Here is a 24521-nt window from a genome sequence, read left to right on the forward strand (position 1 = left end):
CCCTTCTTTTCCCCCTTGAATGTCGGATGCCCGAGATTATCAGAAAGAAAATGATTTCCATTTGGGATATTACTACTACTACTACTACTACTACTACTACTACTACTACTACTATTACTACTACTACTACTACTATTATTTTTGTGCCACACCTGGTGATGATCATGGGTTACTTCTGACTCTGCACTTAAGAATCACTCCTGGTAGTGCCTAAGGGGCCCTATGAGATGCCGGGGATTGAACCCAGGGTTGGCCGTATGCCAGGCAAGCTCCTTACCCACTGTGCTATTGCTGTGGTCCCACATTTGGGAGAATATTAAAACACAAAGTGATAATTTTGTGCTATGAGTGATAACTAACTTGAATCCCTTATCTCAGAGGGAAGAATGGGGATAAAAAGCTAGAGGTGGGTTGTGACAAGCTAGTAGTTTGCCTCCTAGTTTTGCTGGGTATTGGCTCTTGCTGTTTAGAATCCCAAGTCTATCCATTGGTAAAACCTGGGAGGCTGGCTTTGTCACACCTTGTGCAACTGCTCCTGGCGTAGAACCCATCAAGCAGTGGGTCAAAGGCAAAAACAAAAGCAAAAAATGACTGGATAGCCATACAATAGCCTGGATCTGGAAATAGCCCAAGTTCCCAGCAACTGATGAGTGAATAAAGAAATTGTGAAGCGTGTGCACCATGGACTACTATGCAGCTGTGGGGAAAGAGGAAATTGTGCAGTTTGCTGCAGTGTGGATGGAATTGCAGGGGACAATTACTCAGACTACACTCAGAATCAAGTCAGAAAGAGAAAGACAGACAGCAAGTGTTCTCACTCATATGTGGAGTATAAGGAAGCACAGAAAGAGACGAGATAGCCCCTGTGGAAATGAACTCTGAGGCATGATCAATAAAATTGGGAACTGAGGAGGCAGATGGGGGCCCATGAACAGTGGCGGAGAGGTCTGGAAACACTGGTGGCAAGGCCAGCGGAGCAGCACTGCAAAAATCAGCAAATTCAGCACTATTGTAAACTATGACATCTTGGTTAAAAAGGTGATACTGCTGGTATTGGCGGGAAGCAGCTTCTCACACAGGCCCTGTGCAGAGCCCCCGAGCCGTATGCTTTGCCATCATCCCGCTTGTCTTCTGCCGAGTTTCCCTATCTAAGGCTTTTATTGATGCTCTCCCAGGAAATGCTGGGGGAATGTGAAGTATCGGGCTGAACCTCCACATGCAAGGTACCACCACCCCAGGGATGCCAGAGGAGTGTGCAAGAACCCATAGAGCCCCTATGTCACAGGGCCTCCGGCTTTTTGAACTAGCTCCCCACCACACCCCCACCCAGTCCAAAAATTGAACAGCAGACCGAAAGGAATTGATAAAATCTGAGGGATGGGACCCTCCCTGAGAAGTGGGGCCACGTGGCATTCGTTTCCTTGGTTACAGCCTAGAAACCTTGCTTGTTCGAGAATTCTGGGATGATGGGTCATTCTCTTTTGCTCAGGCTTGGTGGATGACTAGGATCCTGGCAAAGATCTTTCTAAACGTCATGATAGTTCCACTGCTCCATCAAATGGAGTCCAACCCTATGTCCCACAATCTGAGGCACCTTCTCCAACACCCCAGACATATCCCAGCCCGTGACTGTGAATCTGCCTGCAAGGGGACAGGCTTCAGGATGACCTCGCCAGCCCCACCCAGAGAGACTAAAGTTTCCATGTGACCTGTTGCACCATCAGTATTTTGCCCTGTCCAGCCAGAATACCCTCAGAGCCTCACGGCTCAGCTTGGCTCCATACTGGTTGCTTTCCATGCCTGCTTTACTGGATGGGCTCGAGTTAAAGATTTTACATTCTCACTAGAGTAACACTGTGTGTATGTGTTTCTCATTTTTCTGTGAATGCATTTTGAGTTAGAAGTGAGTGTAAGAATAAAATTGTCACTGTCACTGTCATCCCATTGTTCGTCGATTTACTCGAGCGGGCACCAGTAATTACACGTCTATTAAACTCAGCCCTGAGATTTTAGCAGCTTCTCCTTACTTGTCTTTCCTAGAAAGACTTACTCGTCTTTATTCCTAGAATAAAACATAATAGATATAACTAGTAAGAGGCTCATAGAACTTATAATATTGATGGCAATGTCCAAGTTCTTTGTGTGTTTGCGTGTATGTGTATTTCAGAAAGAGAGGGGAAATCATATTTTTCTCTGTATATTTTTCAGACTATTTTTTTGCCTGGCAAATATCTAAATCCTAGAAACATTGAGGCTTTAAATTAATCTTTGCACAACAATGGTGTAGTTTCTGAGGCTGGAGACATAGTACAGCAGGTAGGGTTCTTGCCTTGCACACAGTTGACCCGGGTTTGATCTGCAGCATCCCCTATGGTCCCCTGATCCTCACTAGGAGAGATTCCTGAGTGTAGAGCCAGGAATCAGCCCTGAGCACTTCTGGGTGTCTCCCCAAACAAGCATAAAGGAATAGTTTCCAGGAAAAAAACTTCTAGAAGACAGCTATGCTCATTTCAATACCACCAATGCAACTATGAAAGAATTTCTGGTGAATACAATATGACACAAAGTTATAGGATTTAGTTGGGATCACTGTGTCACTGTCACTGTCATCCCATTGATCATCAATTTTCTCGAGCGGGTGCCAGTAACATCTCCATTTGTCCTAGCCCTGAGATTTTAGCAACTTTTCTTTACTCGTTCTTACCAGTGGTGCCACATTGGAAGTTCTTTGAGGTTAAGGGGAATGAGACCCATCATTGTTATTGTATTTGGCATATTGAATATGCCATGGAGAGCTTGCCAGGCTCTGCCATGTGGGCAGGATGCTCTTGGTACCTCTCGGTTCTCTGAGAGGGAGAATTAGGCTATAAGAGGATTTGCAGCTATGCGCTTCTGGGAGCGTTGTCTTATAGTCTCTGGATCTTGGCTGTTGATGGGATTACATGGCACCAGGGGGCAGTTTCTGGGTATGCTGCCAAGCTACTGGAAAATGGGGGGTCTGGGTGGAGGAGGCCCAGTCCGGATCCGAGCAGGCTTGGAGATCTCAGTTCCAGGTCCCGCACATCTGGGTTCCTCTGCCAGTTCCTTCATGTGTGAGGCTCGTCTGAACGTGTGTAGAGGGGCCTTGAATATGGCTGTGGCAGGGTTCCAGAGGTCTTCGGCTGCTAGGGCTCTGCTCGGGGCGGGGAAAGAAACTCAACCCGCCCCTCTCTGAGGGGCCCTTCATAGGGATATTAGAGAATATAGAGAAAATAGAGCACACACACACACACACACACACACACACACACACACACGTTAGTGATCTTCTTGACTAAAGAGCAGGTGTAGGTAGTTGGAGATGAGAGAGCCAAATTTTGTTTAATGTGTGAGGACTGAGGCTGGCTAATGCCAAAATGGATCAAGTCATGAATGCAGATCACATAGAATTTATATCATTTAGGCATAGGATGCTTCTATTCTATGGGAGCAACTTTCACATCTGACATGCACAATGGTTGCTAACATTGGCAATGACTGGTATAATCAGTGATTAATACATTGTTTAAAGTTCCATATAGACATTTACTAATTGTTTCTGTGACTCCATCCCATTTCTGCTCAAGCAATAGAATTGGTCTCAGGTTTCTGCTCTTTTCTGGTAATAACTTTATGACTTGTGAGCTAGTCATCTTTGCCCAGCCTCTAAGATGGTCACTCGAAGGTCCTGCCTTTAGTTCTCACTTCTGCTCTGAATTTTCCAGTTAATACTGATGAAAACATCCATATCTATATAACAGAGGTAGACCTAAAGTGTCAATACTTCCCAAATGCAGGTCACAGCGGTTAATGAAAGTCTTTTTTGGAGATCTTCCCTCTGCCACTTGATTGTTGTGTGACCTGACGGAAGTCCAGACTACCTGTAGGTTGGAGACAAGAGTTTTCACTTCAAGTAATTAATGTATAAAAGGTCTGACATAGGTTGCATAAGAGTAAGTTTCCTGGAACTGGAGAGATAGTATGGTGGGAAGGGCCTTGCCTTGCATTCGGTCAATTTGGGTTCGATCTCCAGCACCCCCAATGCCCCCATATAGTCTCTTGAGCCCTACCAGGAGTGATCCCTGAACACAGAGCCAGGAGTAAGCCCTGTGTACCACCTGGTGTGGCCCAAACCCAAAACAACAAAATAACTCCACAACAAATAAAAGTAACATTTCCTGTTGGTTTTAAAAATAATAATAATAATAATAATTATTATTATTATTATTATTATTATTAAGAACTTGAGAGCCGTGCAATCCCACCAATGGTCAACATCCAGAGACTATAAAAAACCAAGCTCCCAGATGACATCTTATAGCCTAGTTCTCTCTCTGGGAGAACTTGGCAAGCTACTGAGAGTTTCCTGCCCCCATGGGAGAGCCACACAAACTCCCCATGTTGTATTCATATGCCAAAACCATTAACAATGATGGGTCTCATTCCCCTGACCCCGAAAGAGCCTCCAATATGGTACCATTGGAAAGGTAAAGAGAGGCTTCTAAAATTTACGAGTAAAGAGAGGCTTCTAAAATTTCAGGGCTAGGACGAATGGAGACCGCTCGAGAAATTCGACAATCAACGGGATGATGATGATAATGATGATGATGATGATTTTGCCACACTCACTGGTGTTCAGGCTCACCCCTGTCTGGGCATGGGTCTCGAGACCATATATGTTGCCCATGGATTGAACCTAGATATTTCACATGTCTTAAGCCCTATATTTTATCCCTGACCCCTGTTCTTTTCAATTAATTTTTTTAATGGTTCCTGTGTTGTTTTGTCTTGTTTTTGTTTTTTAAATTACTATTGGAGAAAGAAGTCGGGTCCCACCGTGGAACGCTGTTGGTTGCAATGCAATGCTTCCATGTTATCACAAGAGGGCAGTGTTAGAATAGATTAAAAAGCAGGAAACACATTTTTATTGCAAAGAGCAAGTTGGACATTATTTGTTCAGCCATTTCATGAGATCAGAGGAGGCTGCACTGCGCTGGGCCTTGGCCCTCTGTCTCAGACCTCTCATCTGTCCTGTGCAATTCCCCAGCTTTTTGGGGTTCAGTTTTTGCGAAAATGATCTCTTGTAGGCTCTCTTTCAGAAGTCATGTGCTTTTATTTACCCTCTCTTTCCACAGCAAAGATGTGTTTTAGTGTTCTGTTTCTGTGTGTAAAACCCAAAGGATAGATGGTTTTCTGTCATGTGGCTGCCTCTCTTTCCCTGTCCTTGTCTCTCTGCCTGGGTCTTCCCTCGGTTCACCCCACTATGTTCGGAAGAAGAATGTTGCCCTCATCAGGTGATAATTTCTGAACATCTGTGTGGCACTTAAGGAGCTGTAATAAAAGGCATCCTGCCCACATGGCTGGTCTGTCATCTCTCACTGTTTGTCTGTGCTCGGGTCCTGCTGTGTAAGCAGTAGTGTATGAAGTACCCACAGTGCATCTAGGTAATGTAGTTCTGTTTGGAGTTTGCCTGGATGAGTGCAGGGCTGAGCCAGAGCACAGGACGGACCGGCTGTCCCTTGAAACGGGACTGCCCTGCCTCTAGCCTCACATACAAGAATGTACCGCTGCCCCATTCTCATGGTACATTCACCCTGTACACCCTGACCTCTTGTCAACACTCCAATTCCAAAAAAAGGCTGTGAGAGCAACAAATCTTGTCTTTTCAGGTAGGAGAAAGCCACATTTGGGCTAGAAGGAGTTTGCCTTTGTGCTTGGCAAAAAACAAATCAACAATCCTTTTGATGGCATATACAGATAACGTGTTGATAAAACGCAGAGATTAGGCTCCATTAGATTTTATTTTTTAAAAGGACTATGAGTACTTAGTAAATTCCAGTTCTAAATTCAAGCTTATGAAATAAACTGAGGCACTCCCCAACTTAACAGCAAGTATGCCTGAAGTAACATACAGTGAACATTGTCAAGATATTTGCTTCGTAAGAACCTGTGTTTCAGGTTCTCCAAGCTCAAAGAGCTTAACTATTCCTTGAGGGATAATCTGATATCTATTCCTAAACAAAAAATAGATTCTGAGGCATTGCATTCTTCTGGAACATTAATTAAGGTGAAGTGACTAAATGCTGCAAAGTAAAGGGAGCCAATACCCCCTTGTAGTCACAGAACAGTTAAAGTAACCTGAATGTTACTTACCGCAGAGATTCTTATGTCTACAGTACTGATTGTTCCTTATTTAAAATTTCATCAGAACACCTGCGATTTGTGAAAGTTGGACGTGGCAGCTGCTTATTCACATTTGCAAGGCATGAGCTAGTGAGCTTGGCTATCATGACTCATTGTCAGCGGCCATCTCCCCACCATTCCCGTGTTCATCCTAGTGCCGTGTTTATGATGAAATAGACAAATAAAATGCCTCCTATGAGAACAGCCGCTTCAAGAAAACCCAGTGCAACATAATTCAGACATACAAAGCAGATAAATTAAGGGGTGATTAGTTGCAGTACAAAAGGATTCTTTGATTTACAGCAGGATTGTCAGAAGGATTCCTTTGAACACAGGCTCCCCTAGAGGGCTGAAGTGTTTTGCAGATCATTCAAACCACTTGACATCCAGACTGGGGACAGAGAAACTTGGGATATAAGTGTTGAAAAGCTGTCACTAATTGAAGATTAACACAAAATGAATATAGTGATTCTCTGTCATTTAAATAATGGGAAACTCGGCCCGAGAGGTAGCACTTAGGTAGGGTGCTTGCCTGGCAAGCCAGGTTCGATCCCTGATGCCCTATGTGATCCCTGGCGTCCTGCTAGGTGTGATCCCTGAGCATAGATCCAAGAGTTATCCCTGAGCATCACTAGGACGTGGCTCCTCTTCCCATCACTAAATACAAAATCCATTTCTTCTTAGCAACATAGATAACCTAAAGATAAAAAAAAATAGGGCTATGTCAGAAATAATCATATCCCATTGTTTCTTCTGTGTACCACAAAGCATGCAGAACTCTGTGTATAATGTTATTTTATTCATATTGAAATCCTCCTGAATGTCTTATAAGAAAGACTTGGGACTGGAGTGATAGGTAAGGTGCTTGCTTTGTACATGGCCTACCTGGGTTTGATCCTTGGCACCTGATATGGTCCCCTGGTCCCAGGAGTTATCCTTGAGTTCAGAGCCAGGAGTAAGCCCTGAACATTGTCATATGTGGCCTGAAAACAAAAGAAAAGGAAAAAAAATAATAAAAGGATTGTGCTCATTTCACTAATGAAGATGCTGGGGTCCTGTACCCAGAGCCGCAAGACTAGTGAGCACTGAGGTGAATTTCATTTCTCTGTCTCCGAGGCCTGACTACTTCTCCCTCTGCTACCTCCAGAGAATTTTCCCTAAAGCATCAAGCGAATAGCTCTGGGGGCTCCAGGGCAGAGTCCGTTGCCCCAGGTTCTTTGTCTGCCACCAGAGTGCCTTTCCTTGACATCATTAATAGCACCGTTGATGAACCATTGTACCAGACATCCGCCATCGCAAGGGACTATGTTGTACCAATGCCTGGTTCAATGCCCAGCAACTAGAGAAGAACCTGGGGACTGGGAGGGTCCATGGCAGCAGTGGGAGAGCTGTTGTCCCCTCCCTAGAGATGCCCCACCAGTGCTGAGTAGTCCTGCGGAGGAAGCAGCGTGTCAGGGCAGCTCAGTCCCCAGGTGAGTCTGGTGAGGTCTGAGGCATCTCTAACAAGGGCTCATTTGATGTGCCTCAACTTGGGGCTTGGTGTGAGGCAGAGAGTTGGACAGCAGAAGGTGCCATTGGGCACCCACCTCAGGAGGATGTCACAGTGGACCATGGCTCTCTGAAGATGGGCACCAGAACAGGGTGCCCATCTCTGTGAGAGGAGCGGGGGTCCTGGGCCGGGTGTCAGCAGCCAGGCAAAAGGCAGCTCCTTTCCTCCAACCAGGGCTGAATTCGCCTGAGCCCTGGGGTGAAGGGTTCCTGTGGAGGGGCGGAATAGCAGGTTGAGTTTGGGCAGGTGGTTTGTTACCCGGTCTCCTGAGGTGCCCGGTCTGAGGGGACGTGATCCCCTCATGGGAGTCAGGTGGTCCCCAGTATTGGGACTGGAAAGGAGCAGCGCTCAGTTAGAGGAAGAGCAGCAATGAACGTTTGAAGTTTCTTCCTGGTGACTCGGCCTTGGTAGGTTCACAGGCAGTCTATGGACCTGCTGACTGAAAAGAGAATGTGTCTGGGTTACATTAATACTATTAGAGATTTTTTCCTACCGAGCTTCAGCGAGAGGTATTTAAATGTCAGGACAATTTAAGGAGCATTTGGAGCAGTAATTTGACAGTTTCGAGTCTCAACTCATCCACTTAGGAGCCCCATTCATGGGCAAATTGCTGAACGTCTTTGAGCCTCATTTTCCTAAACCCGTGAAGTTGCAGTAATGATACTGATGCTGCAGGATTGTTTTAGTACAACCGGCAATAATTTAGATAGCCCCAGTTTTTCTTAAAGTTGACATTAGGTGGCTTTGCTTTTAGGAAAGACTGAGTAGTCAGAAAAGGATTTCTTTTTTCCTTTTGGACCAAAGGCACAGAGTGAACATAGTAGTCCGTGTTCCCATTAGCTGCCACTGAGGCACACTGCATCTGGCAGCTTCTTGCCCACACTGATTCTCGCCAGCTGTGTATCCCAGCATTCCTGCATTCACTACGTTGTTAGTGTTGCTGTTTTCTGTATTATTTTATATGATTTGGGAGGCAGTCTGGGGCATCTTGGAATGTTCAAAAAGGTTTCTGTACAAATGATGGTAATTGTGTCCTCACTTTATGCCATTTTGGTTTTTGAAAGGTTTTATGGGGGTCTTCTACTTTTGGATAGTGGGGGGAACACTATTCACAGTATGGTAAGTATTTCTGTAGAGTCCACTAGTGTTACAAAACCGCTTAAATAGATGGCCTCAGAACAGTTTCGAAGATTACAGTCACGAGAGCTGGGACTGGCATTCACCCGCAAAGGAACTCGCCTCATACACACCCCGAACTACCAGATATACCTCACACATACACCATAACACATACATCACACCCCACCACACCCCACCCCATCCCACCCCACCCTACCACACCACACACACACACACACACACACACACACACACACACACACACATCCCACACACTCTGATGTCCAAGAGGATCTGCATGCCGAAGGGCAGTGGGCGAGTGAGTTAGAGGGCAGGTACAGGAGTGACCAGGTGGAAACACAGTTGAGGAGAATCAGGGTTTGTTGGGAGGAAGAAGCCAGATGACCTGTCTGTGATATGCTCTAGGTGATTCCTTTTTCTTGAAAATCCCTCAAGAAACATGCTTTACGAGTACACTGAAATCTTCCCATGGGTCATCCTAGGGATACTGAACCTCTCAGGTGCCTGGTTTTAGGCTGTGAGTGATAAGCCAGTTTCTGTCCCTATTTGAAAGTTCCAGAGGTGTCAGCAACTTTGAATCTGGATTTATCAGAGAAATCCTGGAGGCAAGGATTTCTGGGGACTTGGCCATAGGTCGTGTTGTGAAGGAATGGGGAAGCAAGACAAGGGAGGAAGGAAAGCCAATCAAGTGTGTAGCCCTGAGGGTTTCCACTGTGACCGGGCTCAGTCCTGCGGGGATCGGAGAGGCTGCAGGGTTAGGAACCTCCTGCATCCTGCTTCTTGGGTGGAAGCTGCACCTTGATGTCTAGAAAATTACAAATGACCATGACTGTGGGGGTATGAAACGGCTGCTGGGAATCTGGCAGAACTCTGGCTCCCTCTGCTAAACTGCCTATATCAAAGACTTTCAATTTTTTTTTTTTTTTTTTTGGTCACACCTGGCGATGCTCAGGGGTTACTCCTGGCTCTACACTCAGGAATCATTCCTGGCTGTGCTTGGGGGAACATATGGAATGCCAGGATCGGACCCGGGTTGACTGCGTGCAAGGCAGCTGTGCTACCCACTATGCTATCTGTTTGGCTGTTGGACTTCTCATGGGAATCTGATGATATTCTAGAGAATTTGTGGAAGTTTGTGATTTATCTTAATGTCTGTGTTTTTATTCCTCAGTGATGCTTAATTTACTGGCTATTGATGTTTCAGTTCTGGGGATGTTTTCCTGACTGGATTTGTTTGTAACTGCCTTTTTGGAAAATGTATTAGCAGGCTGTTCTGAAAATTTTGCTGATCTTTCTTTATTTTTTTCTGAGATAGTATTGATTTTATTCTCCCAAGCACAGTTTTATATGGTAATATCAGTGCAGAGGCAATTTGCTATGGTTCAAGGAACTGGATTCTTATGGGCATTTGTTTTAGTAATGTGATTACAGAGCTCCTAACTTGATCTTAATAACATTTGCCTGTTATCGTGTGGTAGATGCATGAAAAGAAAGCTGTATTTTGTAACTTAGAGGACTACCCTTGTATATCTCTCTTAGTTGATAATGTCCTACAAAATTAATGTCCAGGTAATTTCATGGGGTTTTTTGCATTACTTGAAACTAGTCTGGATTAAATCCAAGTATTATCACCAATGTTGCATGCAAAGAGGAAATCCTTTTTTTTTTTTTTAGTGTACCGTAAGGAACTTTAAAATCATTGATTCACAGCCTTTTAATTCTTAATTTGTTATCCTGATTATGACTTTATTTAAAAGTTAGCAAACACTGATCCATAAATTTCTAAGATGCTGTATCTTAAATTTAGTTGACAAAGATCATATTTGTTTTAAGCGTGAATTTGTCTTCTATATAGAAAACAGACACTAATCTGTAATTTAAAAAGCTAATATTTGAAAATAAAATTTAAGTAGAAGGTTATAAAAATGTATGAATTTTTAAGTAAATGAATTGATTGCATTTTGTGAATCAAAGTGTTTAGAATTAAAACAAGGAAAAATACATTGAAGAGCATGGTCCATAAAAGAATATTAATCTCCTTCTGCAGTGTTTCTTATTATATATGAGTTACTAGTTATAATGTCGGATTGTGTGACTTGTAGGATTTAACTGTTAACAGCTCCAAAAGATGGTTCTATAGGCAAGATGGAGAAAAAGGAAATGTATGTAAGACAATATTTCTTTTAGTTACAATAAGCAAAGGAAGAATTCCTCAAGATTAGCTTTCACTGGGTAAAAACAATGGAATGACTCCTCTGTGAGGTACTAGTAATCATTACCCTGGTCACCATCCTAGTAATCTCTTACATGTGCCTTCCAGCCCGATCTTACATGATATTCTGCCTGACTGATTCACGGCTCTTTACAAAAGGCAGCTACAGTCCGCTTCCTTGGATGCTGTTTTTACTCTAGAGTGGCTGCAGGAGGCAGCATGATACAGAGTTTGGAATCAAGTCAGAGAGCGCTGGCTGGAATCTGGTTGCATTATTTGTTGTCAGTGAAGATTGTGCAGAATGAACCAAGCTGACCCTCAATCTCCTCATCTCTTTAGGACAAGCTGATGTAACAGCATTCCTCTACTAGTTTCCCATAAATATTGTTTTGAATTTTTGTCTATTTTGTTCTGGGCCAAACCTGGCGGTGCTCAGGACTTATTACGCCTAGTTCTACACTCAAGAATCACTCTTGGTGGGCTCTGGGGGCCATATAGGGTTCCGGGGATCAAACAGTCATTTGCCAGGCCAACACCCATCCACTGTACTACCTCTCCAGCACATGCCATAAATATTGTAATTATTTTTGTATTTATTTATTTATTTTATATTTATTTATTATATAATAATGAATTATTATTATATAATAATTTGTAATTATTATTGTAATTATCTCTGTCTTTGTCTCTGATTCTCTTTGTCTCTGTCTCTGTCTCTATTTCTGTCTCTCTCTGTCTTCTCTCTCTATTTCTGTCTCTCTCTGTCTTTTCTCTCTCTTTCCTCTCTCTCTCTCTCTCACTCTCACATACACACACACACACACATAGTTACACACACAAAAGACCAAAAACTTTGTTTTCAAAAGATTTTCCCTTTTTCTCTTAAAGCAGATAATAGTCATATAAAAACCTTGTCCTCAGAAGACATGGTAAGATTACTGCTAGAACCTTTATTTATGATATTCTCAAACTAAATATAACCCAAATGCCCACCTAGAAGAGAATAGATAAGTAGATTGTGACATATTCATGCAACAAAAAACTACTCAACAGTAAAATCCAAACCAAAACCACTAGTGAACCCTGCAATGAGATAAATGAATCTTAGAGATTTTATATTGGACATTGGAACTCGAGAGATGCTACGGGGGTTAAGGTGCTTGAAAGCAGCTGATCCCAGTTCAGTCCCTGGTACCACATACAAATGGTTTCATGAGCACAGCCAGGAGTGACCCCTGAGCACAGATCTGGGAGTAAGCCCTGAGCACAGTCTGGTGTGGCCCAACAAACCCCACCTCCACATCACCTCCCCAGTAAAAGAAATCAGACATCAAAGAGGTTTAATTGCCTGAATCATTTGAATGTAAAGTTCTTTTTTTCCCCTATTTTTAACATTTTAAAAAAAATATCGAATCGCCGTGAGATACTTACAACCTTTCATGTTTGGGTTACAATCACACAACACCCATCCCTCTACCAGTGCACATTCCCCACCACCAATATCCCTGGTATACCACCCCTTTCCCACCCTCCCCTGCCTCCATGGCAGACAATATTCCCCATACTCTCTCTCTACTTTTGGGCATCATGGTTTGCAATACAGATACTGAAAGGCCATCATGTTTGGTCCATTATCTACTTTCAGCACACATCTCCCATCCCGACTGATTCCTCCAGCCATCATTTTCCTAGTGATCCTTTCTCCATTCCAGCTGACTTCTCCCCTCCGCTCATGAGGCAGGCTTCCAGCTATGGGGCAGTCTTTCTGGCCCTTGTATCTACTGTCCTCAGGTGTCATCACTGTTGATGGGAATGCCAGTTGGTCCAGCCTTTCTGAAAAACAATATGGGCAGTCCTTCAAAACTAGAAATTGAGCTTCCATATGAACATGACGTTCTAAAATTGGCTATCAGAACACTGATTTCCTCTGAAAGGAGGGTCTTGAAAGGGACAAAAGGGGATCTCAAGGGTGACAGAGGTGTTCTCTGTCTCGATTTGGCTGATGATCAGAGGGGTGTATATGTTGGTTCAAACTGCCGAACCGTGCTGTTCAAATGAGTGTTTTATCATGTTCAGATGAGACTGCCATTTGAAGAAAAGACATCTCCCCCCTCTGTGAAATGTTTAATTTTCTGATGACTGTTTTTGGGGATTCTCAGGACGCCGTGACCATCTGCACTCTGGGAATTGGAACTGCCTTTGGAGAGTCCATTCTGGACAACACTCCCCGCCATGCGACCATCGTCACCCGGGAGAGCAGCGAGCTGCTGCGCATCGAACAGAAGGACTTCAAGGCGCTGTGGGAGGTGAGCCCCCAGGCTTCCCCGGCAATTAATAGAGTTGCAGGAAAGAAAGGGAGCGGCCACGTGGATAATGGCATTACGCTCCAGCCCTAATGGGTTCTGTTCCGAGCTGGTGGATGGAATTTAATTTTTAAAACTTGTTTGTGAAATGAGTAAGTGAAAAAGCCATTTTGACACAAGACATCTCCCCCCCCCTTTTTTTAAAAAAAAAAATTGGTGCTTGTTCAATTTTCTGTAGTTTGACATACCTTATAATTATTTCTTGAATGACCATAGAGTGTTTTATGTATTTCCTCCCTCCAATTCCACAGATGTATTCTTAACCAGGGAACAAAATACTTTGACATTTTCTTTTGCATTTTAAATATCATCATTGACATGTTCCCTAGAAAAGTGGAATGAATGGGGTTAACATCTGCCTCATTTGAATGCTTTTAAAAAGGACGTGCCTGGTGACAAGGTGTGGGAAAAGAAGGACATAAAGACATTTAGTTATGTGCCAAATACCCAAAGCTTTGGTGGCCCAGCTGTGGGTGAAGGCTCCGGGGCTTGGGAGCTTTACTCATTTACTGCCGTATCCTGGTGCTCTTTGGGGGTCTCGCGCTGATAAGAAAGGGGAAATAAACCATCTTAGATGCAACGATGACAAATGGAGTGCTTCGGACAACCTAGCCAAGTCTTGCATCTTTTGCCCGCATTCCTTTCAGTTCTTCAGTCTTCTGATTCGAACCTGTAGTGATTCCTTATCTTTGTCCTTGGCTCAGTATGTCCCAAGTGCTAGCCCATCAAGCTGGCAGGCTTCACTCCTTGTCCCGGTACAGCTAAGATTTTAAATTTGATCTAAAGAGAATTTTTTGTGTAATCAAATCGTTTCCCCCAGAGCCAAACAAATGACAGATGTATTTGGGGCGCGCCGAGCTGCAGGTGAGTGAGTGATGCTTTGCCTTAAAAGTCCCGCAAAGCCTCGGAAGATCTCGGCGGTGAAACCTGTTACTTTCATTCTAGATGGCAGCGAATAAATTTCGTCGTTACTTGTTTGAAATGTTTCTCTCAGAAAACATTAAAGAGCTCCCACTGCTCCAACAAGTTCAGAGACAAAAGCTAGTTTTAGGAAGGAAAAACTAGAGTGGGGTTGCTTAAGGTGTGCGGATAGGTTTTCTGTCAATTAAAAGGGACCACACCGGAGGCAAATAAGTCAGTTTTTGGATCTCTCCATTTAAAAGGCACATGGAAACGTCTTTACTCAGAAAGGAAATTTTGGAAAACTGGTTTAAGAAGAACAATTCCTTTCTGTGTTGTATGTCATTGTCCCTGCTTTTTCTTTTTTTTTTTTGGTCTGTGATAACTGACTTTTTTAACCTGCTGATAGAAGACGGTTTGTGGAGACATTAAAAACTTATTTTTAATTAGGAGCCCTCAGAGTTGGGAAGGAAGTCCCTGAGAAGTTGTTGTCTGTGTTCATTAGAAAGATTTGTTATTAAAAAAATTTTCAAATGGGGCTGGAGTGATAGTACAGCCGGTACTGTGTTTGCCTTGTATGCAGCCAAACTGGGTTCGATTCCCAGCATCCCATATGGTCCCCTGAGCACCACCAGGAGTAATTCCTGAGTGTAGAGCCAGGAGTAACTCCTGTGCTCCACTGGGTATGACCCAAAAAGCCAAAAGAAAAATTTCCAAACGTACAGAAAATTGGAAAGAGCAAGACAATGAACACACATACCTGAACTTTGTTCCTAGTTTAGCATTTAACTGTATTTGCCTCATCTTTATCTCTTTTCTTTTTTTCTCAAATGAACTTGATGTCAATGATAGTCATCTTGGCATTTTATCCTAAACATTCACTATTTCTCTCCTGAAGTTAAGTATTTCCTACTTCGGACCCATGCTACCTGGATTTCACCTATGGAACGAACAAATATTGTTCTAATATTATCTGAAACCTAGTCCAAAGTTCAAGTTTATCTACTTGTTCTATAAATTTCTTTAACATTTCTGTTGTTTGATGCCAGGCTTAAGTATAGAACCATGTTGCACTGGACGGTAGTGTCTGAGTTCTTCTCTCTCCCTCTCTCTTCCTCTCTCTCTCTCTCTCCCTCTCTCTTTCTCTCTCTCCCCGCCTCTCTCTCCCTCCCTCCTCCCCTCCCTCCCTCCCTCCCCTTTTCCCCCTCTCCCTGTCACGTTCCCCCCACTCCACCCTGCACACTGCAGCCCTGTCACATAGGCAGGCCCCTGACACTGCCTTTCTCCCAGATTCAAGATTTGGGTGATCATTTTCTCATGCTGTTTTTCTTGTACCTCTGCAAGGTTTTCTTGTAAATGGAAGCAAGGGCTGAAGGCTTGATGACATCATGTAGAACATTTTGGCAGGAAAATGTCAAAGGTGATGCTGACACGTCAGGAGGCTTGGAAGGTCTGGGAGCCTCATTGCTGATGACGCTAAGTCTGATCCCTTGGTCAGATGGTATCTGAGAACACTTGATCTCAGAATGTTTTTAAACAGAATGTTTTTAACCAGGACTGTACAGGGCTGTTCTTGCTACCCCAAAGCTGGCCTCATGTCTTGCAGCTCAGAGGGTTCAGCTTCTCCGAGGAGCCTCACAACAGGTTTCAGATCTCCGCTCCCTCCTACCCTACCATGGCGGCATGTAAGTGAGCTGAAAAGAGTGGATCAAATTTTTTGTCTGACCTTTTCTTGTGGGGACTGGAATCTCATAGTGAGAAAAAGCCAGAGGCTTTATTAACCCATTCTTTTTTTTTCTTTTTGGGTCACACCAGTGATGCCCAGGGGTTACTCCTGGCTCTGCACTCAGGAATCACTCCTGATGGTGCTCAGGGGACCATATGGGATGCTGGGAATTGAACCTGGGTCAGCCGCTTGCAAGACAAACACCCTACTCGCTGTGCTATCACTAGCCCCAATGGCAGGCACTTTTCATCTCTCTCTCTCTCTCTCTCTCTCTCTCTCTCTGCCTCTCTGCCTCTTCCTTTTGGGCATTGTGTGTGTGTGTGTCTCTCTCTCTCTCTCTTCCTTTTGGGCATTGTGGTTTGCAATACAAATACTGAAAGTTTATCAGGGATATTCCTTTATCTACTTTCAGCACTCAATTCTTGTCCAATGTGATCATTTCCAGCTATTATTGTCATACTGGTCCCTTCTCTATCTTACCTACCCTTAGCTCTCCCCCCCCTCGCCCACACACACTTGTGGTTGATTCTAACCATTGGCTAGTCCTCCTAGCCCATTTTCCCTGACTGTGAATATTAATCTTCTAATATATATACATGTGTATATATATGTGTATATATATATGCCACAAGTACTCATTACCTTCTTATCTTACCCATAGGGGGCCTATGGAAACGGGAGCAGCCTGTCCTTCCTCATTCAGAGTGTTTGCTGTAGCTGTCAGCTTTCTCTCTGGCCCCTCTCAATGACTCTTAAAGTGACTGAAGAATAAAATATGAGACCAAGATTACGAGTTATTCTAACTATAAAAATTAGAGTTCTATAATCACTAACAATTGGTACAGTCTAACCATACACTTGAAGATTTAGTGGAAACATAGACCCAGGAAATCTTATTTATTTTTCTTACCAAAGAAAAGGACTGTCTGTAGATATTGTTCAGATTACATGTGGAATTTGTAATCCTGTTCAGTCTCACCCCAGATATCTTTGCTTTATTTTCTTTGTTCTAAGTCAAATTAGTAGAATCTAGAGTTAAATTTGTTTTTAAAAAGTAGAAAATTTGAACAGAATTGTCAATATTTTCCTCAATATGTAAATACTTTTCCAAATACAACAAAGATATTTTTTTAAAAAACTGATACTTTCTTTTTTCCTCCCTTTTCATGTTTTAGTTGAGAATAATTGGTCAGATATGAGGGTCTTGGGTTTCTCAATCTCAAAGTCAGGTTATATTTTCTAAGCTTAAATTAATTAAGTAAATTTGCTGATCAGTAATTCTTTACTCATTTCATGTCTCTTTGATATTAGAATTTAATAATATATTTACCAGAGTACTGAGTATTTCATTTTTTACTTATGTCTTGGTACAGAAAGGAAGAGAGAAAAAAGAACATTTTAAATTCTTGAGACAGTTATTTAAGTTTTTGACACTAGTGGTTTTGTATATCTTTAGAAAGATTAGATGGCAAAGTAGTTAAGTGTTGACTTGGGAGTTTGATGTCAGTTATTAATATTTGATCCACAATTATGGGTATTCATAACTATTAATGAACTGACTTGCTTTCCAATTCCATTAATTCCTTCTCTGCATTACAGTGTAAGGAGCGTTCCAGGGTCGAAATAATAGTTTCTTTTTAATTATTATTCTTTCTGATTTTTTATTTTTTATTTTTTGTTTTGCGGCAAAACTGATGGTTCTCAAGGGTTACCCCTAACTCTCCACTTAGGAATCAATCCTGGTGGGCTCATATGGGCTGCTGGAATTCAAATCTGGGTTGTCTGAGTGCAAGGCAAACACCCTAGCTACTGTATTGTCACTCTGGCCCCCTCTTCCTGATTTTCTAATGTGTTGATAGAGGGACACTTACAGCCTGGAGAAGCTTTACATGGGATGCGCCAAGTACATGAAATTGGAGGAGGTTCAGGATCCCTAGTGTTCAGAACCCCATGTTAGAGGGTCAGGAACTAATGAAAAGTCCTGGATCTAGTGGCCTTTTACCTGGTCACTTACATACCAGTTCCATGAAAATATCACTATAGCTGAAAACTCTCCTTTGTTATCTGCAGTTTTGTTTAAGGCAAAACTATATATTTATGCATACATTATTTTAAAGTTTAAAGACAGCATTAAAACTAGCCTTTAAAGATGAAAACAATATTTTTCACTTGTTGTCTGACACATTCACAATAGAAGTATTTTCCAAGCTGGGGCTGGAGTGATAGCATAGCGGGTAGGGCGTTTGCCTTGTATGAGGCTGACCCGGGTTCAAATCCCAGCATCCCATATGGTCCCCTGAGCACCGCCAGGAGTAATTCCTGAGTGCAGAGCCAGGAGTAACCCCTGTGCATCGCCAGGTGTGACCCAAAAACCAAAAAAAAAGAAGAAGAAGAAGTATTTTCCAAGCTGTGATACCCAGAAACTTCTTGACACAAGTCAGTAGGCAGTGGATTTTTTTTTTTTTTTTTTTTTTTTTTTTTTTTAGGCAGTGGATTTTTATCCTTTGCTGGGCAAACTACTGGTCACAACAGAGCCAGTAATCAAAGGTAATGATTGGTGCAGTAGAGCTTATTTCCTTGGCTTATTTCCACAGAGGTCTGTGGCCTCTGTAAGCATTGTTAACTGACTGAAAATCTATTTTGTGCTTTTGGGGATTAAAACTGAGTGATAGGGTGGGACAGAGATAGGACTCAACTTACGGAATCAGCAGGAGGTCTGGATTTGGTTCCAGCATCACAGGGTCCCCAGAGCACAGAGCTAGGAGTAGGCCCTGAGCAGGACTGAGAGTGGCCGCCAAACAAAAAGCAAACAAAAGCTCTGAGTGGTAAAAATAAGAAATAAAGTGCACACTTCTGCATAAGGAAAGGCATGCAGCTTGTAAAGAGGGCTCTCTCTAAGAGTCAGGAATATTGCTGAAGTGTTTTTACATCTCTCTATTCCCTACATTTTTTGTGTGTGCTTGATTTCTTCTCTCAGATTTGTTGGTAGCTTGGGACTGAAAAGCTTTTTGGTTATTTCTATTTACTGCCTCTTTTGGACTAATAGGACAGAAAAGGTGCTCTCCATTAATAGTCCTGCAAGTTCCCATGAGACAGAGGAATCACTGAAACAACAGCAGCTTGGTCTCTGCTGATAGGCTGTAAACGCCGTATTAAAATGCTGTGCCTTTTGGAGACCTTAGCTCCTGCTTGAATCGGTTTGATGTTTCTATCTGTCAGATTGTCAGATAAGTAAGACCAGATATGTAAATCACAAAAGCCCAGAACTTAAACTCTCAGGAGACCTTGGGTGGGTTTTATTCTTTTTTTTTTTTTTCAAGAGCAAATAATTCCAGGCAATTTCACATCTACATTCAGGTCAGGCTTGCACAGCGAACCAGCAATGCAGGTCAATGTGTGGCAGCCGTGGGGATTGAGGTAGGACCGCACAGCCCAGCCTCAGACACTCGGCCCCTGGCCTGCCTGTTAATGCTCAGGGAGCCACACCTTTCTGTGAGGATTAACTGGAGCTCAAGAGCCCCCGGGACCTGCTTTCTCCCAGGTCGGAAGCTGACTTTTCAGCAGCTTTGGAACTTGTATTCTAGGATTACTTCCCAGGCCAGAAAATTGCATCAAAGGACTAAGAAAAATACATCCAAAAATAAACATGAAAGCCAAGACTTCATGCCAGGAACTCCAGCCACACACATCCTGTTGGCTGGTTCGTGCGCCTCTCTCCTCTCCATTCTGATTCTTTCCAACCAAGCGGAAGCCTGCTCTGATGACTTGGATCTGTGTCTACGCCGGGGTCTCCCTTCTCTGTCCAGGAATGTTGAAATAAATTGGGGAAGGAAGAGAGTAAAGTTTAGGAAGCAACTCAAGTGAAGTACCTATAGGTATATGTATATGTAGGACGTTTTTCCCCTTTGCCTCAGCTGTCTCAGCTGCCCTGACATCCCCAGCACTTCTTTTCTCTGAACTGGGATCCTCTTTACCGTAATAGAGACACACAGGGAATTGTCGGCGATGGTGCATATTGCCTCCCTCCTAAAGGACAGTCACTTGCTGGATGTCTGAGGACTCTGAGACAGAAGAAGGACGTGTGTGCCCTGCAAGGTCAGAAACGATCTTGGTCTTTATTCTTGGGTGGGGAAATGGTCCTGTCACAGTTTGCATTTTGGTTTGAGAGATTACTCCCTCAAGCATCTCTGGCTTTTCTAATTATGTTCCACCAGACCTAAATATGTACCAGGGCACAGACATAATTTGATTTCCTTTTTATTTGTGTGTGGGGAGGTGTGTGTGGGGGGGAGGGGGTGGGGAGTGTGGCTCATCTTTTTCTGATAGTGAAGGATGTTTTTGTTTAGCGTTATGATCTTAAATAGGTTTCTAGGAGATAAATATGGGTGTTTATAACTCAGCAGAGTTTCATTGGTCCAATTAAATGTAAAAGTGTAGTATGTATATAAAATGTACATCTCTTTATGGTGTCATTTATTAGATATGAATTTGGGGCCATAGTGATAGATAGATAGTGATGGAATTTTACACCCTGGATGCCAGTAGGTGTCTTACCTAAAGCTCATTGACTGTACACAGCCCTTAGTGTTTGCAGAAATTTCTCGTGCATTATTGATGACTTGAAATTCTACTGACACTGCAAACTGTGATTTCACTATTTCTCAGAGGATAATCGGGGGCTGAATAGATGAAGACTGGGTTGGCAAGTGCCAGCAATGCCCAGATGCTGCTAGGCAGAGCTTTGCACTGGGAGCTGGAAGCTATTGCCTTTCCTGCCTAGCTGGCACTTTGGGTGACATTTCAGGTGTGACAGTCAGCTACTCTGACCTTTCAGGAATTGCACCTAGCAGAGATTCGGGCATGCAGTTTCCAGTGAACTGTTGACACCTCACCCCTACACTCTGATCTTCACTCCGGGCTCACCTCCGGGCTGTGTGCCTGTAGAAGAGCGTCCAGCCTCCACTTTCATTGATGTTAATTCATGCCATCGAAAAACCTTCTCTCTTAAGCTTCTGTCCTTTCCAGTGGCAGTTGTACTTGGTTCCCACCCTGTGGAGGTACAGAACACACCCTGACTGTCTCCAGTGTCCATTCTAGTGGAGCAGACAGGCAGGAGAAAGTGCTGTAGGGGGTGGGAAGGGAGGGATTCCTTTTCACCTGGGCTGCTGGGCTATCATTCAATCCCTGGTTCTGAATCCTCGTCTGGCTGCTGAAGCTGATTTTTCAGCCTCTTCTAAGCGTTGGGGAGTCAGTTAACCTTGTTACCCTGTTGGAAGCTGCCTCATCTCAATGCACTGACCTTGGGGTCTCCCCACTAGGGGAAGCTTTACCAGGCATGCCGTGGACCCCAGTGCGGGTCTCCTAGAGTGCCTGATTGGGGTCCTGTGTATCCTCTCATCATGCCATGTGCATCTTTTCCAAATGCACAACTTTGTTTTTGTTTGTTCAGTCAACAAGCTAGAGAAATACCCCCCCCCCCCCCCCCCACAGAACTTCATGGATCCCACTGGGCAGAGGCAGCTGCTGGCTGTCTGGGAAGAAAAACATTCAGAACTTGAGACTTTCAGAAAAAACTCGTGGCAGGGATTGGGGGGAGGGTGTTAAGCTCTTTATGTGCAGGAAGCCCTGTGGTCATGGGACTTTCCTGTTCTCTTTGGGCCAGATTCCATTCCCGCTCGGTGTCCTGGCCACAGCGGGGTGAGGGCAGAGTCACTGGGGCAGAGTATTGTGGCTGGGAAAGGAGTGGCAGGAAAGCCAATGGCTACCGCTCAGGATTCCTGCAGTTTCTCACACTGACCCTGAGGTTTCTAGCTGTCTAGCCCAGACCCAGAGATGCAGGGCGGACCCCCCGAGAGGCCCCTGCAGTGCTCACACATGCTGGCCTAAAAGATGGATCTGTTCCTGGGTCAACCCCACCAACTTTGCTGGAAGATTATTTTAGAAAGCTCTTTCAGCCCCAGGGCCACTGTGCTAGCTGTAAAACAAAGGTTCCTTAACCAGAACCTGCCTAGCTGTCATTGTTAGGAGAGGTTCAAATAAATGGTGGCTGTTGACTTGAGTCCCTTAGTTCACAGAAAGATTCTACCCCCAACCCCACCTTTTTGGTTGGTGCATTCCAGAAGGCAGACACACAGATTAGGTGATCCTGTGTGTGAATAGGATTAAGTGGAAGGCAGAAGTACATACTTTCTCCAGATAGATCAAAAGGGAAGGTTGTGTTTTTTTGGGGGGTCGGTGGGGGAACAGTATCAGGTACTAATTACAATTCTTGAAACTCATTCTACATTAGTTACCTGGTGAGATATTTAAAATTTGTTCTTATGTGGGCCCTTTCTAGGCCAAAGAAGAAACCTAAATATCTAGCGGATGGACATAGCAGTATTTTCTCACCACCTCAATATTAATTATTTTACTTTAGTTTTAATTATTGTAATTTGGGTCACATTTATAATAGTGTTACTGTTTCTGGGCTGGAGCGATAGCACAGTGGGTAGGGTGTTTGCCTTGCACGCAGCTGACATGGGTTAGATTCCTCCGTCCCTCTCGGAAATCACAGCAAGCTACCGAGAGCTTCCTGCCTGCACGCTACCTGTGGTGCATTTGATATGCCAAAACCAGTAACAACAAGTCTTACAATGGAGACGTTATTGGTGCCCACTTGAGCAAATCAATAAACAATGGGACGACAGTGCTACGGTGCTACTGTTTATGGTTTTGATGTATATAACCATCTCACCTCAACAGAATTTTGAAGACCCACCACCACTGTTCTTACCAAAGTCAGTGGCTTCTCAGAGCTCCCCAGATGGGGACCACTGGGCAGGCCGGCCTAAACCTTCCTGTGTTCCAGCAGGCAGAAGCACTCCACTCCACCTGCACATACCGGACAGGCTTTTGGGTTGAATAATATGTTTGTTCTTTACGAGTCTGTGTCACGTTTCCTCGTGTAATCTTCCTTTCATTCATAGCAACATTCTGCTGACACATTGGAGATTCTGTTTCAGTGATAACGATATCCTACTTGAGGAGGGTGGGGCTCTTCAGTGCTTTGTGAGGTTATCAAGGAGAATACATGAAAATGTTTATAATGAAAGCTGTATCAAAATGTTTGAATTCATAAGTGAAGTATAATTGAAATGTGTATCTGCATTTAGAGGTTTTGTTCTTTTGCTGAATCATTTTTGCTGTCTGCAAGTGGCAGATGTGATACTTAACCTGCCATAAGAGATGCCTCCCCAGGGGCTGGAGGTGGAGGAGTAACTGTCCAGATGAGGATGGATGGTTTTCCGAGAAAGGCCCCTTCTGCCTCTTGTTGCTATCTGGCTGACTGGACTGTGGCTAAGGGAAACTCCCCTTCTGTCCTGGATACATAGTGCTTCTGTCTAAGTTCTGGTAGTACATGGTGTGTGTGTGTGTGTGTGTGTGTGTGTGTGTGTGTGTGTGTGTGTGTGTGTGTTGGGAAGCAGTCAGAGCTACCCTTCTACCTTCTCTGATGTAGAAATGGTGAGTCCCCCCATCCCCCCCAAAGAACCCCATGGGGGAACCATGACATGATCTTCCTAAGGAGGCTAGATCTGATTTGAGATTTGGGCATGAATAATAACTAATGTTACAAGATAGAATTTTATTGTCCCCCCAGTGCTGAGCCTGATTGCTGTCTTTTTACATATTCACTCTCTAGTAGTACTTTTATTACTGACTTCTTCTCAAGGATACACTTCAGTATCCATAATTCTGTTGATGCTGGAAATTTGAGATGGAATGAGCTTCTTGTTTGCTTAGGAAAAACTTAGGCTGAGATCCAAATGTTAGTTTTTGCCATTATTTTGTCTATGGGCAGGTGGCTCTATGTATAAAATATCAGAAAAGAGGAGTGGAGATCTATAACTGCTACTTCTCATCCTGAGCCCTTGGGAATTTAGGAGACATGCTCATGTCTCTGGTTTTTCTTGTGTATACCTGTGGCATATTCAAAATGCCAAAAACAGTAACAACAAGTCTCACAATGAAGATGTTACTGGTGCCTGCTCAAGCAAATCGATGAACAATGGGACGACAGTGCTACAGTGCTACATTCCTTTTTCTGGAGAAGAGATTGGGTTGGGCGAACCCATAGCTTTTTATCATAATACAAAAGGGATCTATCACTCCTCAAAGATGAGGGGAATTTTTGAGGATCAGCATCAGAAAATTTTATACATCTATTAAATAAACATACCCCTCCTACAGCATCACAACATTTTATATATAAATTAAATACCCATATTTCCCTTCTATGGGACACTTCTCAGATCTCCACTCAGTTTAATATTTCTTTACAGAATTGATAACAATGACACTGGAAAGAAAAAAGAGAATTTTCATGTGGCTATTAAGGCTTTGCCATTGGTATACAGAAACTGGTTTGTTTTTGTGGTTTTGTGTTTTTTT

At 43.5% G+C, this 24521-nt stretch overlaps 1 protein-coding gene across 2 annotated transcripts in view; it reads left to right on the top strand.

Moving 5' to 3' along the window:
* Positions 1-24521, top strand: part of RAPGEF4 (Rap guanine nucleotide exchange factor 4) — a 338326-nt gene that overhangs the window by 60653 nt on the left and 253152 nt on the right. For both annotated transcript variants that reach the window (XM_004601156.3, XM_004601157.3), the window contains exon 4: positions 13262-13408. In XM_004601156.3, the coding sequence (XP_004601213.1) occupies positions 13262-13408 (147 nt within the window). The remainder of the gene's footprint in view (positions 1-13261; positions 13409-24521) is intronic.

The sequence above is a fragment of the Sorex araneus genome, chromosome X (assembly GCF_027595985.1).
Source record: "Sorex araneus isolate mSorAra2 chromosome X, mSorAra2.pri, whole genome shotgun sequence".
In the NCBI taxonomy this organism is placed as follows: domain Eukaryota; kingdom Metazoa; phylum Chordata; class Mammalia; order Eulipotyphla; family Soricidae; genus Sorex; species Sorex araneus.